The sequence below is a fragment of the Jatropha curcas genome, chromosome 3 (assembly GCF_041381405.1).
Source record: "Jatropha curcas cultivar XTBG-Jc1 chromosome 3, XTBG_Jcur_1.0, whole genome shotgun sequence".
NCBI lineage: Eukaryota > Viridiplantae > Streptophyta > Magnoliopsida > Malpighiales > Euphorbiaceae > Jatropha > Jatropha curcas.
Genome location: NC_143153.1, coordinates 2443993 through 2459326, shown reverse-complemented (window position 1 = coordinate 2459326; position 15334 = coordinate 2443993). Strand labels below are relative to the sequence as shown.

General features: G+C 29.6%; 2 protein-coding genes across 2 annotated transcripts; one reads left to right on the top strand and one right to left on the bottom strand.

Moving 5' to 3' along the window:
* The first annotated feature begins 2938 nt into the window (after positions 1–2938).
* ADF6 (actin depolymerizing factor 6) lies at positions 2939–5072 on the top strand. Its single transcript, NM_001307964.1, has 3 exons — positions 2939–2962; positions 3549–3814; positions 4922–5072. Exons 1-3 carry the CDS (start codon positions 2939–2941, stop codon positions 5070–5072), a joined length of 441 nt encoding a protein of 146 aa, NP_001294893.1.
* A 940-nt stretch (positions 5073–6012) lies between these two features.
* Positions 6013–9243, bottom strand: LOC105644549 (inorganic phosphate transporter 1-4). The gene is made up of 2 exons (XM_012229938.3): positions 9084–9243; positions 6013–7834 (listed from the first exon to the last, which is right to left on the bottom strand). The coding sequence occupies exon 2, from the start codon at positions 7791–7793 to the stop codon at positions 6171–6173; it is 1623 nt and encodes a 540-aa protein (XP_012085328.1). The 5' UTR covers positions 7794–7834; positions 9084–9243; the 3' UTR covers positions 6013–6170.
* Between the last annotated feature and the right edge of the window lie 6091 nt (positions 9244–15334).

The following is a 15334-nucleotide window of genomic DNA, read 5'->3' as shown; positions in this document are numbered from 1 at the left end:
AAGTAATATCGTGTTGATTAAAATAATAAACGGTCTAAATATCTGAATTTCATTATTTATTATTCTGTAAATTGAATTGAATATTTATTTTATAGACCAATATGAATTTAAAATATTTATTTATATGTTGTTAGGGATGGAGCTCTTTGAGACCCTAGAGGGGCCGTGGCCCTCTTAAGAAATTTTTTTTTTATTTTTATGAAAAATTATATTTTGATCATTTAAATATAAAAAAAAAATTATATTTGACCTCTAGAAGTTTAAAATTTTCATTTTGTTTTTCAAAATAATTGTCCTAACAAAAACAATATATTGCATTAGAAAGTTGGGTGGTCTGTATTTTCATCCTCATGTTATCAATTTTTCCTTTTTTTTCTTTCTTTTATTATTATTATTAACATTTGATGGATGGAAGTGTTAAACCAAACTGAACTATTCTAGAATTTCAATGCTTGGCTTAGGAGCTCTTATGGCCAAAAATTTATTTAACCACAGAAAAATATTCACCAATGATTAACGTTGTTTATTTATTCTAACATGCCTAAGACAAAAAAATTTGCAAAAAAGAAAAAAAACAAAATTCATGTTGCATATAGGACCACCTTAATGAAAATATGAAAATAAGACACCAACACGAGCCTCGAGGAAGATGACTTGGATCTATCGTCTGCCATCCCAATTCCTTTTTAAAAAAAACTATACCAGTAGTCACCTGCTTTTGCATATAATTTTATTTAGGTAATATAATTTTAAGTTATCATTTTTTTTGTCACTCAATTTTAATTTTTATTTTAATGGGATTGAAATTCAGTAATGAAACAATAATATGATGCTAAAAATTACATATATAACAAAAAAAATCATGATTATGAAGAAATATAAAAAAGAGAAGGAAAAAAATGTTAGAAAATATAAATGATAGAGTGAATATCTTTTTCTTTTTCTTTTGTTTTTGTTTTTGTTTTTAAACACTTTTTATATAAATGACATTATTTGTTAAAATAAATTAATAGGTAGAATCCTTTCAAAAAAAAAATTAATATGTAGGTTCTAAATTAATGTATTAAGGAAAAATATAAAATTTTAAAATAATTTTTTTTTTTATTTCATGTTTGTACTTTGATGTCGGCATTCTGATGAATGATCTTCTATTGGAACAGACGTCAAAGTTTAGTAACTAAAAGTTAACAAATTAAAGTTATATGACCTTGTGAAAATAAGTGTAAAGTCAAGTGACCATTAATGTAATTTACCCTTTTTTTCTTAAAAAAAAAAAATGATTCCTCTCATTCCATATATATGAGCTTTTTTTTTTTCCATCTGTTTTACAATGTAGTCTCTATTTTTTAAAAACAAATATTTATTACTCAATTTCTTTTTTTTTTTCGAAAGGGATATTACTTAATTTCTTAATATACTAGGATTATTTAATGTACATTTATGTCCCCAATTGTCTATACAGTATTTAATATTATAAGTCAAATAAAACATGTATACATGAGACAAAGAGAGTATTAAGAAGTGAAAGGAAAAGAAAAAATTAATACAAATTGATTAGATTCAAACTCTATGAAAATAAAAAATTTATATTGTATTATTCAAAACCCATTATACCTCCTAACTCTATCAAGAAAAAAAACTTATGTAACTAGTAAATATTAAAGGGTTTTTTTTTTTTTTTTTTTGGAGAAAGTAAATATCAAAGTTCTTCAATTCATTATTTCTTATTTTAATAATTTTTAATCAAAAACCTTGTAAATGGAGTACTCTAGGATTATATGTCTTATAAAGTTATGATTTTTATTATAAAATTGGGCTAGAATGTAAAAATAAAAAACATAATTTCATAAAGAAAATACTCCATAAATATTATAAAAAATACCAATAATTTTCCAATTCTAAAGATGCCGCATATAAGAATTAAATTATGTTGAAACTATCATTTTAATAAAACTCACATTTGATTATTGAGTCTGATTCAAAAAATGTAGTTTGTTGGATGATTCGAAAGTAAAATCGTCATTGGCGATTGTTCAAATTTTTTAATAAAATTGATATGATAGTGTCTTCTTTGGAGCAGCCGGAATTTCACCATATAAATAGAGACGAAAATCATTTTGATGACTCCATATCCAAGAAAGAAGTTGAGACGACTGAACTATTTTTAGCCTGAATATAATTTGAATTGAGCTGAGTTTTTATGAATCTCTTGTTGGGATCTTGCTAACTCTCTCTTATAATTTCTCATCTCAATAAATATTTTTGAATGGTCGGTATAGCTTTAGATTACTCTTCTTGTTGTTTTGCTTTTATAATTTAATGGGATATTAGTTAATAGCATTGGATTTTTGTTGTATGTGGTTTAAGTGAATATTGATATTTTGACTAGGTTTTTTTTACTTAAGTTATCCAAGTTAAGTTAGTGGTAAGTGGGAGGCTATTTTCTCGAGTTAGTATTTGGATAAAATAAATTTTTTCTAAATATTATAAATTAATAAAATTTAATCTTTTTGCTCATAAAAAAATAAAAATTTTTATTAATTAAATAAAAATCTAAATGAAAGAATTAAGAGGTCCATACGCTCCTCTTCTCACAATTCAGAATATGTGAAACTTTCTAATATAAAATCTCCATCTCTTTCTCGATTCTCAATCTCTTGCCACTCAGAAAAAAGAATGAAGGACACGTAAAGAAGAGGTTCAAAGAGAATAATACACATCAAACTTGCAATTTTGGCCCTCTTTTTTTGTCATTTTCCATCTACTTCAAATTTTCAATATATTATTTTTTTTCTCATTTTTCCTTTCCGTCCAAAACTTGCTCACTGCTGCTCTCTTTTCTTTTTAACTGTTGCAGTGCTTAATTGTTATTAAATTGAAACTGCTTCTCTATTCATTCTTCACTGTTAGTTCTGCTTCTTGTACTTTTTCAGCAGCTATGTCATTCAGGGGACTAAGCCGGGTATCTCTTTCTTTCTCTATTTCTAAAAGCTGTTTGATTTTAGTTATTTAGCTCGTTTTCTGTCGTAAAGTTATGATTTTTATTAAACTGAAGTTGTATTTGTTGGTGGATATTTGGTTTATATTGTTAGTCCATTGAAAAGTTGTGATCTTTAGCTCGATTTGAGTGTGTAATGGATTTGAGTAGAGATCTAGGTCACTTTATTTTTTTAATTTTTTTTTTTCCGAAAAAGAGAAGAGTTGAGACAGAGATGGGGAAAAAAATATTATTAGGTGTTAAATAATGGGAATCTCAGATTTTCTTATCAACCAAACAAAAATTTTCGTTACTCGTACAAATTTGATGTTTTGATTACCTAGAATGAAAGAGATTGCTGTTGCATGTCAAGCCATTTGTGATGTTAATAATTATCTAGAAGTTCCGGAATTTTTAGTGAAATTACTTAGTTTGTAGCTTACTGTTTACTGGTATGGAATATTTACTTGTATAGATTTTATTGTTTTATATGAAGAGCAATATTTTCTTTCTTTCTTTCTTTCTTTCTTCTTCTTCTCCTTCTTTTTAAAAAATTGATTTGGATTTGCAGCCTAATGCAACATCAGGGATGGGTGTTGCTGATCACAGCATAAACACATTCTTGGAACTGCAGAGGAAGAAAGTTCACCGCTATGTGGTATTTAGAATTGATGAAAAAAAGAAGGAAGTCGTGGTTGAGAAGACTGGTGGCCCTGCTGAGAGCTACGAGGATTTCGCTGCATCTTTGCCTGAGAATGACTGCAGATATGCTGTATATGACTTTGATTTTGTGACTTCTGAGAATTGTCAGAAGAGCAAGATATTTTTCATTGCATGGTTAGATTTTACATTTGATTCACATTTTTTGCAATTTGACTGGTTGTTTTACTTAATTTGTAACTTGTTTGACAGGTTTCATGACTTTTCTTGATAATCAATGATAATCTCTATGCCAATTGTAACAAGTCTATGTCTCATGACTAGATCACATCTAATTGCATGCACCTGTGGACACCCACATATGGAATAGATGCTTTCATCTTCTTTTGGTGATCCATTTCATCGTTAGGCCAGATACACATGCTTATGTTGGCAAGTCGTGGATCTTCCTCAACTGTTCTGTGTTCTTTTGGTGTTTCATTTTACGAAAAATATAATCAATTGTTTCTTGCTCTAGTAATCAGCAGATGAGTTTTTTATTTCCAGGTTACAATGTTCTTCTTGTAGGATAATATATTTCATTAGGTTAGGTGGGTGAGGGTTGTGCTTTTGTGATATCTTTCAGTTGTTTAATCTGAAGGTTTTAGTTGATAACTTGATATTGATGCCATGCAATGAGTCTGGCATGGATTGTCAAAACAAGACATGGATATGATATGGACACTACAATACAGCTGCATTGGGACATGACATGCATATTAGGCATGTGTCTTGTTGTGTCTAAGAAGTGTTTGACACAGGTAACATGTCTGCAATTAAGTGTCTGTGCATCATAGATGTCTTGTTGTCTTTACCATGTATTAGGATTTTCGTGCTGCATTATCTTATAATTGTAGCTCATCAGTTCTAGTTGCTTTAAGACCTGTGTAGCAAATACGCATTGTTATTCATTGTGTTGGTATTTGGACCATCTATCCTCTGGATGGTTAATACAATAATGGCCTGGAAAGAAAGAGAGTTTTGGAACTTTGCATATCTATATAGAAGAAATGTTTACTGTGATAAATAAGTGTCCATATTTTGTCAATTATTGGCTCCTTATTTCTGTAAATATATATATATATATATATATAGACACACACACACACACACACACACACACATATGCGCATCTATCCGTTTTCTGTTTCCTCTTGACTGGGATTGGCATTATTTCTAACTTCTATAGTTGCAAGCAGTTCCTATCAAGATCTTACTCTTTGCTACTTGCATGACATTTATCAGGTCTCCTTCAACCTCTCGAATCCGTGCCAAGATGCTCTACGCAACTTCTAAAGACAGGTTCAGACGAGAGCTGGATGGTATCCACTATGAGATTCAGGCCACTGACCCTACTGAGATGGATCTGGAAGTGATCAGAGAACGCGCTAATTAAACAGTCCCCGCAAACCTAAGGTTTCTTCCTCAAGGGAGACAAATCTGTTATGTTTTTGCCAATTTATGAATAATGAATCTTGCTACACTTAAGTCACTTACAGAATCCTTTCCAGCACAAAAACTGGATGTTCCTTAAATAACCAGCAGTGGGAGAGGCTGATAGTGATGAGAAGCACTATTTACTCTTTGTTGCTGATCAGATGAAGAGAAGTTTGTTGTTGGTACTTCCAATTTTAAAATCTGCTATCATATAAATTTGCAGTAGATAGTCTTTTCTTCTAAATATGGTTCCATTTTCTTTATTTGTGTTCTTTGTATTGCACATAGGTAAGAAAATTGGAATATTGGTTGATGAACATTATGGGCTTCACCTTACCTTTAGTGGAATCTAAGATAGCCCAACTAATTTGCTAGAACATTACATAAGAAACATAACATTGAAAATGCTAAATAAAACTTCAAAATAATGTAACTTGTGGATTGGATTAACAAAATTACCTTGCATATATCTTTTAGAATTTAAACTATAATACATATTTAACAAACAGGAGGGAGGGAAGTAGAATATTTGAAGCAGAGTATTGGGTTTTAATTGCTTCTTCCAGCATTTAACAGGTTTCTTCAAGTGCTTTTTATTTTAAAAATAAAAAATTTTCATTTCAGTGAACTAGTGTAGTGGTTCAGAACACATTTTCAATTGTTGGAAGAGTTTTGTACACAAAAAACCATTATTCACTTGTTTCGATTAAAAAGATTGACTCAAGCGATGGTGTTCAAATAAAAGAATCAAAATCCAGAACTGTGGCAGGAATTCTTTCTTTTGCCATGAACACCATTATTCACATCTTACTGCCTCAATTCCAGTGGCTCCTCTCTAGGAATTAACAGAAGGAAAAGAAAATGCAGAAGGGAAGACAATGAAGCAACAAGCCAAAAAATTGCAAAATATGAGCTCTCATAATAATTCCCTTTCTTTCAGCAGCAAATTACTTCAATTACTACAAAGCAAAAAAGAAAAAAACAAAAAAGAAGACGACTATGAAGATGACTTATATAGCATAGTATCTTAGAGAACAGGCTTTAGAACTTAACTAATCTAAGCAGGAGCTGTTCTTCCATTATATGTACTTTGCTCCAAGTTTCCTTCTGACTGTTCGTTGTCAGCTTCATTCTCTCCAGACATCTCCTCCAAGGATTTTCCCTTTGATTCTGGAACCAAGAAAGTAAACAACATACCTAAGAAATTTATTACACCTAATACAATTAGTGAATTTTTCACACCAATCCCTGCAGGGTACCCTGCATCTGCCTTAGCCTTGTCCTTATTTTGTGCCAAATATAAAAATCCAAAAGCACCAACTATAGCCCCGAGTTTTCCTGATGCTGCTGATATTCCATGGCAAGTAGACCTTAATCTTGCTGGGAAAATCTCGGCCGGAACAACAAATGTAGTTGCATTAGGTCCAAAGTTAGCAAAGAAGAATGTTAATGAGTACATTACCACAAATCCAATTCGGTTTTCCTTATGTGTCCAGTGATCGTAAGGAATAGCTAATGCAAACATAAAAACTGTCATGAAAAAGAATCCCATCAACTGAATTGCGAATCTTCCAATTTTGTCAATGAGAGCTACAGTAAACCAGTAGCCGGGAACTGTACTGCATAGAGCGATGAGGGTTTGTGCTCTTGCAATTCTATAAACTTCTTCAATAGCATTCATTGTTTTTGCAGGAGGAATCCACCCAATGGCACTAAAGATATCCTTTTGAAAAAGATTTTGACTGTAAAATGCAATGTCAAGCAAGAACCATGTAGTTGTTGTCCCAAGTAAGTGAAGTCCGTGCCGATGAAGAAACTTTTTCGAGAAAAGACCAAAAGAATTGGATTGATCCTGAGAAAGTTGCTGAACTTTATGCTCTTCCGCTTCAAGATCAACTTGTAAAACTTTTGACATATCAGAAGCAGCCTGTTTTGCATTCTTGGCTACAAGGGCAGTGTAACGAGCAGTTTCAGGCATTTTCATTCTCCAATAGTAAGTAAGAGCAGCAGGAAGTGCTCCAACCATTAGAATTATACGCCAAATGTAATCTGCTTGTGGAACAGTTGAGGCAACTGCATCATCCTGATAAGCTGGAGCATCAAACCTAGCGCGAAATGCAGATGATATAATTATAGCAAAAATCCCTCCTGCTAAAATTCCAAAACCTTGCATAGCAAATACAGCAGCAATAAAAGCGCCCCGAGTCTTCTTGTTAGCATATTCAGACATGATTGTAGCAGAAAGTGGATAATCACCTCCGATACCAAAACCAAGCCAGAACCGAAAGAAACAAAGAGTTGACATAATTGCTTTTGCATTATGACCAAAAGAAAGGCCTGAAGCAACTGAACATATCACCATAAGCATAAGAGTCATACCATAGACCTTCTTCCGCCCCATTTTATCGCCAAGCCAGCCAAAAAATAGCTGGCCTGCAAGAGTTCCACAGAATGCTACACCATTTACTGCTGCTGATACATTAGGAGGTAAAGTCCCAGGCTTTTCCGCACCATCCACATGGTAATATATACGGCCAAGCAATTTAGTGACCAGAGAAATGCAAAACAAGTCATATGCATCCGTAAAAAACCCCATTCCAGCAATTATAATTGCAGTGAAGTGATACCATTGTGTTTTTGCTACATCAAGAGCATTAAGAACTTGTAATTCCTTAGCCATGACTGGCTAATTCAAATCACAAAGTTCTTTATATATTGTCTCTGCAAAAAATGAACAAAAGTAAAAGAAAATGTAAGATTGACAAATTAAGAGAAATTTTTCACACAAAATTAATTTTCACATTTCTCCCTACATTTTCTCTGCAAAACCAAACAAAAAGCATAAGAAAATGCAGTATTGAGAAATTATGAAAATATTTTTACACAATTATATAAAATGAACAGAAAATTAATATGTTCACAAGATTTTTAAATAGAATTTTAGTCAACTAGAGAGTTTAGCGGGTCCAACTGCTCCTCTATTTTTTATCAAAAGAACTTTTGAAAATTTGAAAGCCTAGCACTCTGCTTTCTTGACTATTCGATTATAAGCAGACTTATGATTAAAGTTTTCAAACAGAGACGATATGATTAATGTAATAGGAAAAATTCATTAACCTCCATGACTGTAGGAAAGGTTAAGCACTAAACCAAGAAAAATACTAAAAAATTGGCCTGCTGTATAAACAGACAACATTATTACCTACTTCTGTTGACCTTCACTTAATATAATAATAACAAAGGGAAATTACACATAAGATTAAGTAGTTAATTAATAATTACCTGCAGACTCAAAACAACTCCTTCAAAATTTTAATTTTAATAAGATTGCAATAATCTATAATTGTAAATCATTTTCTTCTAAAGAAATGTTAAATTAAATATGAAATGTTTGAACAAGAATATGAACTTGCAGCTGTATGTAATTAAACTGAAGATGGGCCAGATCCTAAAATCAGGGCGAGTATTATGTTTTACTTGAATAAGTATTTTCCTTACTGCAAATCAAGAAAAGCCCTTTGATGATAGCAATTTACGCAGGTAACAATCTACATGTAAAAGTGAAAATACAGACTAATAAATTAAGAATCTTGATTTCATAATTCCATTTCCAGATGAAAATTATGATCTCTAAAACCAGGGGACATCTATATAATTTTATAAAGTGACAGAAAAAAGAAAATACAAAATCCAAGAAAAGAAAAAAGATTTTCCATTCTTGAATATTATACCATAACCATCCACTTTCTTTTTGTTTTTTTTTTTTTTTAAAAAGAGCATAAAAAATACAGAGTGAAAGGGAAAGAAAAGACAGAAAGAAATAAAGAAAACACCATTAAAAAAAATAAAATAGAAAGTTGTAGATTGTCCATATCTTTTTGCATGCATGAAGAAACCCCATAGATACGTGAATATAAATATAAAAATACACAGAAATACAAAGAAGCTTCTGATCTGATCTGAAACTAACCTGTTGTATTTTCTTGCAGATGATAAGAGAAACGAAACGATAAACGAAGGAGATTCCAGTGCTTGTGTTCTGAAACGGAGTGTAGGACTTCTAATGTGTATTTATATGCAAGAAGAATTGACCTCCGAGGATGTAGTGGACCCCAACTGAAAAGCCAAATAACTTGATAACAATAAAAAAATAAAAAAGGAAATAAAAATATTCGTCCGGTATATTCCCCTTTAACCTCACACCATCGCCGATGTGCTTCGCCCCGTTTATACACCTCGCGCCCCTTTTTTCTCCCTTTTGGACCTTTGACTGGGTTGTTTGTTATATATTACGTCATATATTTTAAAAATATTTAGTTTTTCTTTAAGAATTAGTTGGAGGTGTTTGTTTTTATTTTAGTTTTTGGTTTGCCTTTTATCTTTAAAAATAAACAAAACGCGTTTGTTTAAAATTATATAAAACTTTTTTTTAACTTTGTAAAATGTTTTCTTATAATTATTATTTTGATATTAAATTAAAGACTTTTGACTTCCTTATTATTAATTAAAATTATCAATAGCTAATAAAAATAATAAATTTAATTTACATGATAAATTTGTTATGTTGAAAATTATAAATAAATTTTTGTATATATTATATATATTATAGTAAAATGGATTACATTTCAAATGAATTTTACCTCTCATGTGTGGTAAAAAAATATTTAATACATTTAAGAGGTATTTGATTACTGAAATGTCACGGGATTGTGAATTAGGAAAAGATTAATCTTTAATTAAAAAAAGGAGTGGATCTATAGAATCCCAAACCAATTGGCTTATTGGAGTTAAATTCCAATAATTGGTTGGTACGTTCCTAAGAAAATTTGACTTCTAAGCACATAGGCTCATTCCTATTTTTTCAACTCAAAGGGTAGAAAAATTAAATTTCTATAAAAAGTAAGACATTTTAAATTATATAATAACATCCATTGTCACAATTATGCTACTTTCCTGAATTTTTTTTTATTTTTATTCAAACACAATAATTTAATTTTTCTATAATACTTCCCTAAAAGAGTATTTTTCTATAGAAAAATTTTGGTAATCAAATGCCACCTTAATTCAATTATTATTTACAAAAATGTAAAAAGTTTTAATTAGTTTTGCTTTGAAATTAGATTTATTTCTTGGGGATGTGCTCTTGGAAGAAAATTTTGAAATTATGTCCAAATTGGTGTAAAAATAATTAGAAAGAAATAAAATTTCTTTTATTTAAAATATGGAATTTAATACTTTACTCTTATATTTTAAAAGAATTGATCGATACTATACTACCAACTGGAGACACGTAGGTCCAATGTCCGCATCGTAAGGAAGCAGGCAAGGGCAATTCTGTCATTGAAGAATTAATGCTGCGTGACGACTTTGAGTTCCCACGAGCTTTGGTCAACGCCAGCTGTGAACTTGTAACTGACTTGTGATGAAAATTGGGTTTATGAATTATGAAAATTGACAGTCATCGGTGGGAAACAGTGATTAACGGTAGTCGTTAAATTAAAAAACAGGGATAAAATTTCTCAATATTCGAAAATTGTTTTACTCTCTCGAAAATAAGAAGTTATTTTCTTTAAAAAATGACTTAATTTTTATTTGACTAAGAAAATATTTTCTGTTGACTTATTTTTCTGAGCGCTCCAAATAATAAAAAATTATAAAAAAATATTTTCCTACAAATTATTTACAATCAAATATTAAGGAGAGTATAATATGAATACGTCATAATATATATTCCTAAATAGAAAATCTTGATGGTTTGGATTTAGTTTCGCTCGAATTTGATAAATTTTTTTTCCTTTTTATTATTATTACCTAATAAAACTGATTTGATTGCTGACAAAAAAAATTATTAAGTTTATAAACAATCACTTAATACAAAAAAAGAAAAAGCACATGTGAACATACTAGCGATCAATGCATATGTGATCTATATAATCAATCCAAATTCAATCTTTTCAATGATTAAGTATAATCTGATTGGTTTTATCTGCTATTAGAAATAAGATGTCTGGTGAACCTCCCATTTAAAAAAGAAAGAGAAGAAAAGTCAATCCACACATGCCATGGCCTAGTGACATGTAGATTGTAGATTTAAAACCTTTTAACCGTACTTTAATCTATTCCTAGTCTTAACTCTTAAGAATTTCAATAGAAACTTTACTCTTTCGTGGAAATTTCCAAATAAAATTTGAAGCAAACAAGTTAAATTTTGTAAAGAAAATTTAATCTCTTCTTTCTATTAGAAATTAACGTTAGCTGCCATTCACATTTACCTAAATTACAATCAAAATTTATTATTTATTATTTTAAAATTTTTTATTTAATTATAGTAGTGAACACCGCAGATCATACTCTTCAACCGAATTATTCTATTCCACCATTATTATAAAATACTTACTAATATTTTTTTCTAACTTGTATAGTTATAGTGAGGTCAGAAAATCATGGGTTTTATTGATTGAAAATCAATGGATGACCTAATTGGTGTAAAGAGATTTTCATCTCTCTTCAAAAGGGATGAGAAAGTGGCCTTTAGGGTAGAAATGTACACAAAACCAAACACATATTGTCAAAAGAAGTGAGCTTCCTACTAGAAGAAGAAGAAGGAGATGATTGATTGATTGATTATGGTCAGTTCAATATTTAAAGATTTTATGGCCCTCCACCCACAAATTGTCGATGTCATAGCCATTTCCCACTTTTTGAAGTCCTTCATTGACTTACCAAAATATCTACTCTCTTGGGGGACCTTTTACCCTCCAACTAGGGCTCGTCGTTTTGGTTGACGTCAACTACTAGTACTATCATTCAATTCCAATTTACTACCAGACAACAAGGTACATCCATAATCTCTCAATTTTAGTAAAGAAAATTTTATGATATCTTAAATTTTAATTTTTTATATAAAATGTTAATTTGATATGTGATTATTTCTATTTTTGAAATAATAATTTTTATAAGTTTAAATATTCAATAATAATTTTCACAACTTTAATTTTTTTATAAGTGTTTATAAATTGAAATATTTAATGGGTGCAATTTTATAAATAAAGTGTTTAAATGGTTAAAATAAAAGTTGAGGTTAACGAGAATTTATTTTTCTTATACAGTAATCCTGAAAAATATAAAAATATAAAAACAGAAATTATCCTTATCCATTTCTTGGAAATAGAAAATAAAATGCACATATAATATACATAAATCAGAATATTCTCTAAAATATTCATCCACTCTGAAAATGGCGTCACCTAACCTTTTTTTTTTCTTTTCTCAGAAGCTGGGATCGACATTAGCTCCATACTATACAATGAAACTAAGACATGATGATCCTTGTTAAGAAACGTGTTTCAACTTTCACGTGTCTCATAATATGTATATATACATATGATTTATTTATATATATGTCAAGATTATTGGCAAGTTTAGTCTGCATACAGTTGTTTTGCAAAAGCTCACTATTATTGTTTGCAAGTTGTCTCTCACTTTTCATTTATAAATAATTAACCTACTGCACAATTTCCAACTAATATTTTCTATATCAATTCTGAATAATTACTTTAATTAACATTTTATAGAAAATAATGAAACTTTAATTTCATCGTTAATATTAAAAACTTTTTCCTAATCAAGTTAAAATATTTATTTTTTAATATTAAAATTTCTAATTGAGTTGAAACAATTTTATTTCATTTTTGTTATGCAAAAATTAGGTTTATTAATTGGTTTCAAACATTCTTCTCCACCCACTAGGAACGTGCATTCAAACACAATTCTGTGGTTTACAAAAATAAAAATAAAATAACCTCAATGAAAATTCAAAGTGGAAGTCCATTTTCTGGGACCATAATTTAAAGTCGAAGTCACCTTCTTTGATCTTTCTTCTCCCTCATTCATTTACCTTAAAAAATTTAAAAAAAAAAAAAAATCAAAAACCTCTATGGTTAAAACAAAGGTCTCCCACTTTAACACTATCAATAATCTATATTTTAATGACGGTCCAAAATAAATTTGCTTCAGGTGGGGAGCATTAAGAAAAGCCATTCCATGTTAATATTAATTTTAATTAATATACCTTGATATTAAATAAATTGAACACTCAAAAGTGGGTTCTTGGAAACTCCAGAAAGGAGCTGTGTGCCAAGAAAATATCATATCTACAAAAGCGATTTTGTGGTTGGTTTCGTTTATTGTAGTGGGTGCTGCTGTGCAGGTTGGCTGATATTGGGGGGTTAGAAAAGAACAATACACTGAATTCAACCTGAAAACTGAAAAGTCGTTGATAAGCGCTTTATGTTGTTTCCTGTTAAAACATCATAATTCACTGCAGAGCGGATATTTTTGCCTGGAGAAAACAGTATTTCGGATTAGCACAAATAGTTTGTATAAAAAAGAATCATAACAAGTTCTTTGGTATATTCTGTCTGAGAGAGTGATCTTTTTATGATTTGAGAGATTTAGAATTAATATTTTAGATAATATAAAGTTAATTACTTGTAATTAGTAGAAAAAAGTGCTTGCTTTTCATATTGATGCTTCTTATGGTATTCTATCATTTTCCTTCATCATGCACAAATATCATAGTCCAAATGGGTGGCCGAAAATTAGTGAATTTGACACGGAAAATACATATATAGAAAGTTCATAGACTGTAAATGAATGCAATGCTTCACATGTTCCATGCTTTACAAAATGTTGGACCCATCAAATTTGAAATTTATAAATTAAAATTTTTTAATCTCTCTTGCTAAATACTCCATAAATATATGGATTTGAAGGATACTTTTGTAAATACAAAATATATTAAAATTTTTTTTAAAAAAAAATTTTAATTTCTTGTGAAATTTTAAAAGTCTTTATAAAAGAAAAATCGCGATGCATGAAATTAATGTTTTAAGTAATCCATAGATATAATTCAATTTTTGTGTTTTAAGTAATCCATATGGATTAATGTTTTATAAAATTTTTCGCCATTTTTAGATCATTATCCAAGCTTTTAAAAATAAAATATATTACTTATATTAAGATTTGTGTTTGAAATTAGACAATATTTGAATGATAAATTGGATTTCTTCAAAACTAAAAAAAAAAAAAAAATTCATTTAAAAAATTTGATTATATTCCATATTTCCAAATGAATAAAATCTGACCAAATAAGAAATATTTTGATAGCTGATTTCAATTTGTAAAAGAAAATTGCAATGTTCCACCTTTTCAAAATTTCATATCAGACTACTTCAAAAACATTCGTAACAGATTACCCGAAGTTTTATGAAAGCCCATTTCTAACTTAGTGTGGAATGGACCCAATGGGCTCTATCCCTCGGCCCATTTCTAAATCTCTCTGTTACAAAATTCAATCCCATTTGCATGACTGTGTACTAAACCAAACCCAATTTTTTTTTTTTTTTAAATTCAGCTAAGCCTGCCCATATATAATTGGAAATGGATGATAAGACCTAGAATAGAACGTAAGATACAAATGAAATGAAGTTCTTTGCTTTGTTTTCGTTTTTCTTTTCTTTTTTTTTTATTCAATATTTCTTTTCACATCTCCTTCACTCTATCACATTAATTTTCTCATACATAAATAACTTTCCTTTTTCGTTTTCTTCCTCATTTTTACAATTTAGAACAGAAATCATTTCATTCTTCTTCACAGCCTTAATGATTAATTCCTCTAAATTCATGGCTATCCATAGCAATCCATTATGAACAATTACGAAATGTTTTATAAGAAAAATTAACACGAGATGGATTTGTGAGCACAAGAAATTGGATAAAATTATAAATTATCACATTAAACAAATGAGATAATTTTTGAAAATGAAAGATAAATTAAGAGAATGACGTCTAAGATGGAATGATCGTATATTACATAGATCCTCACATGTTACTTTGCATTGTTTTTATCTTGATCAACACTGTATATTTGAAACAAAAAATTTATATAGCCGAACTCAACTAGTTTTGAATTGTTATTTTATCAAATGGTATGTATTTGTAGATGGTAGCAACCACTGCATGGATGTAATTATTTTAACATTCTTCAAATAGGAATTCTGTATTAGACATAAGAATACAAGCTAAGAAGGGTTATGCCTTTTCTTTTCTTAGCAAGGATATACTGTCCTCCATGGTAGGGCAGCAGACCATTAATATTATCCTATGCTATTCTGATTTCTGCTTTGCCTAAAACAAATCAAAACAACACAAACACATAGT

Bases quoted from the DNA above. Each gene is read 5' to 3' on its own strand.
- ADF6 (NM_001307964.1), top strand. From the start codon at position 2,939: ATGTCATTCAGGGGACTAAGCCGG. The intron at 2,963-3,548 runs GTATCTCTTTCT...TTGGATTTGCAG, and splicing joins CATTCAGGGGACTAAGCCGG to CCTAATGCAACATCAGGGAT. The intron at 3,815-4,921 runs GTTAGATTTTAC...GACATTTATCAG, and splicing joins AAGATATTTTTCATTGCATG to GTCTCCTTCAACCTCTCGAA.
- LOC105644549 (XM_012229938.3), bottom strand. From the start codon at position 7,793: ATGGCTAAGGAATTACAAGTTCTTAATGCTCTTGATGTAGCAAAAACA.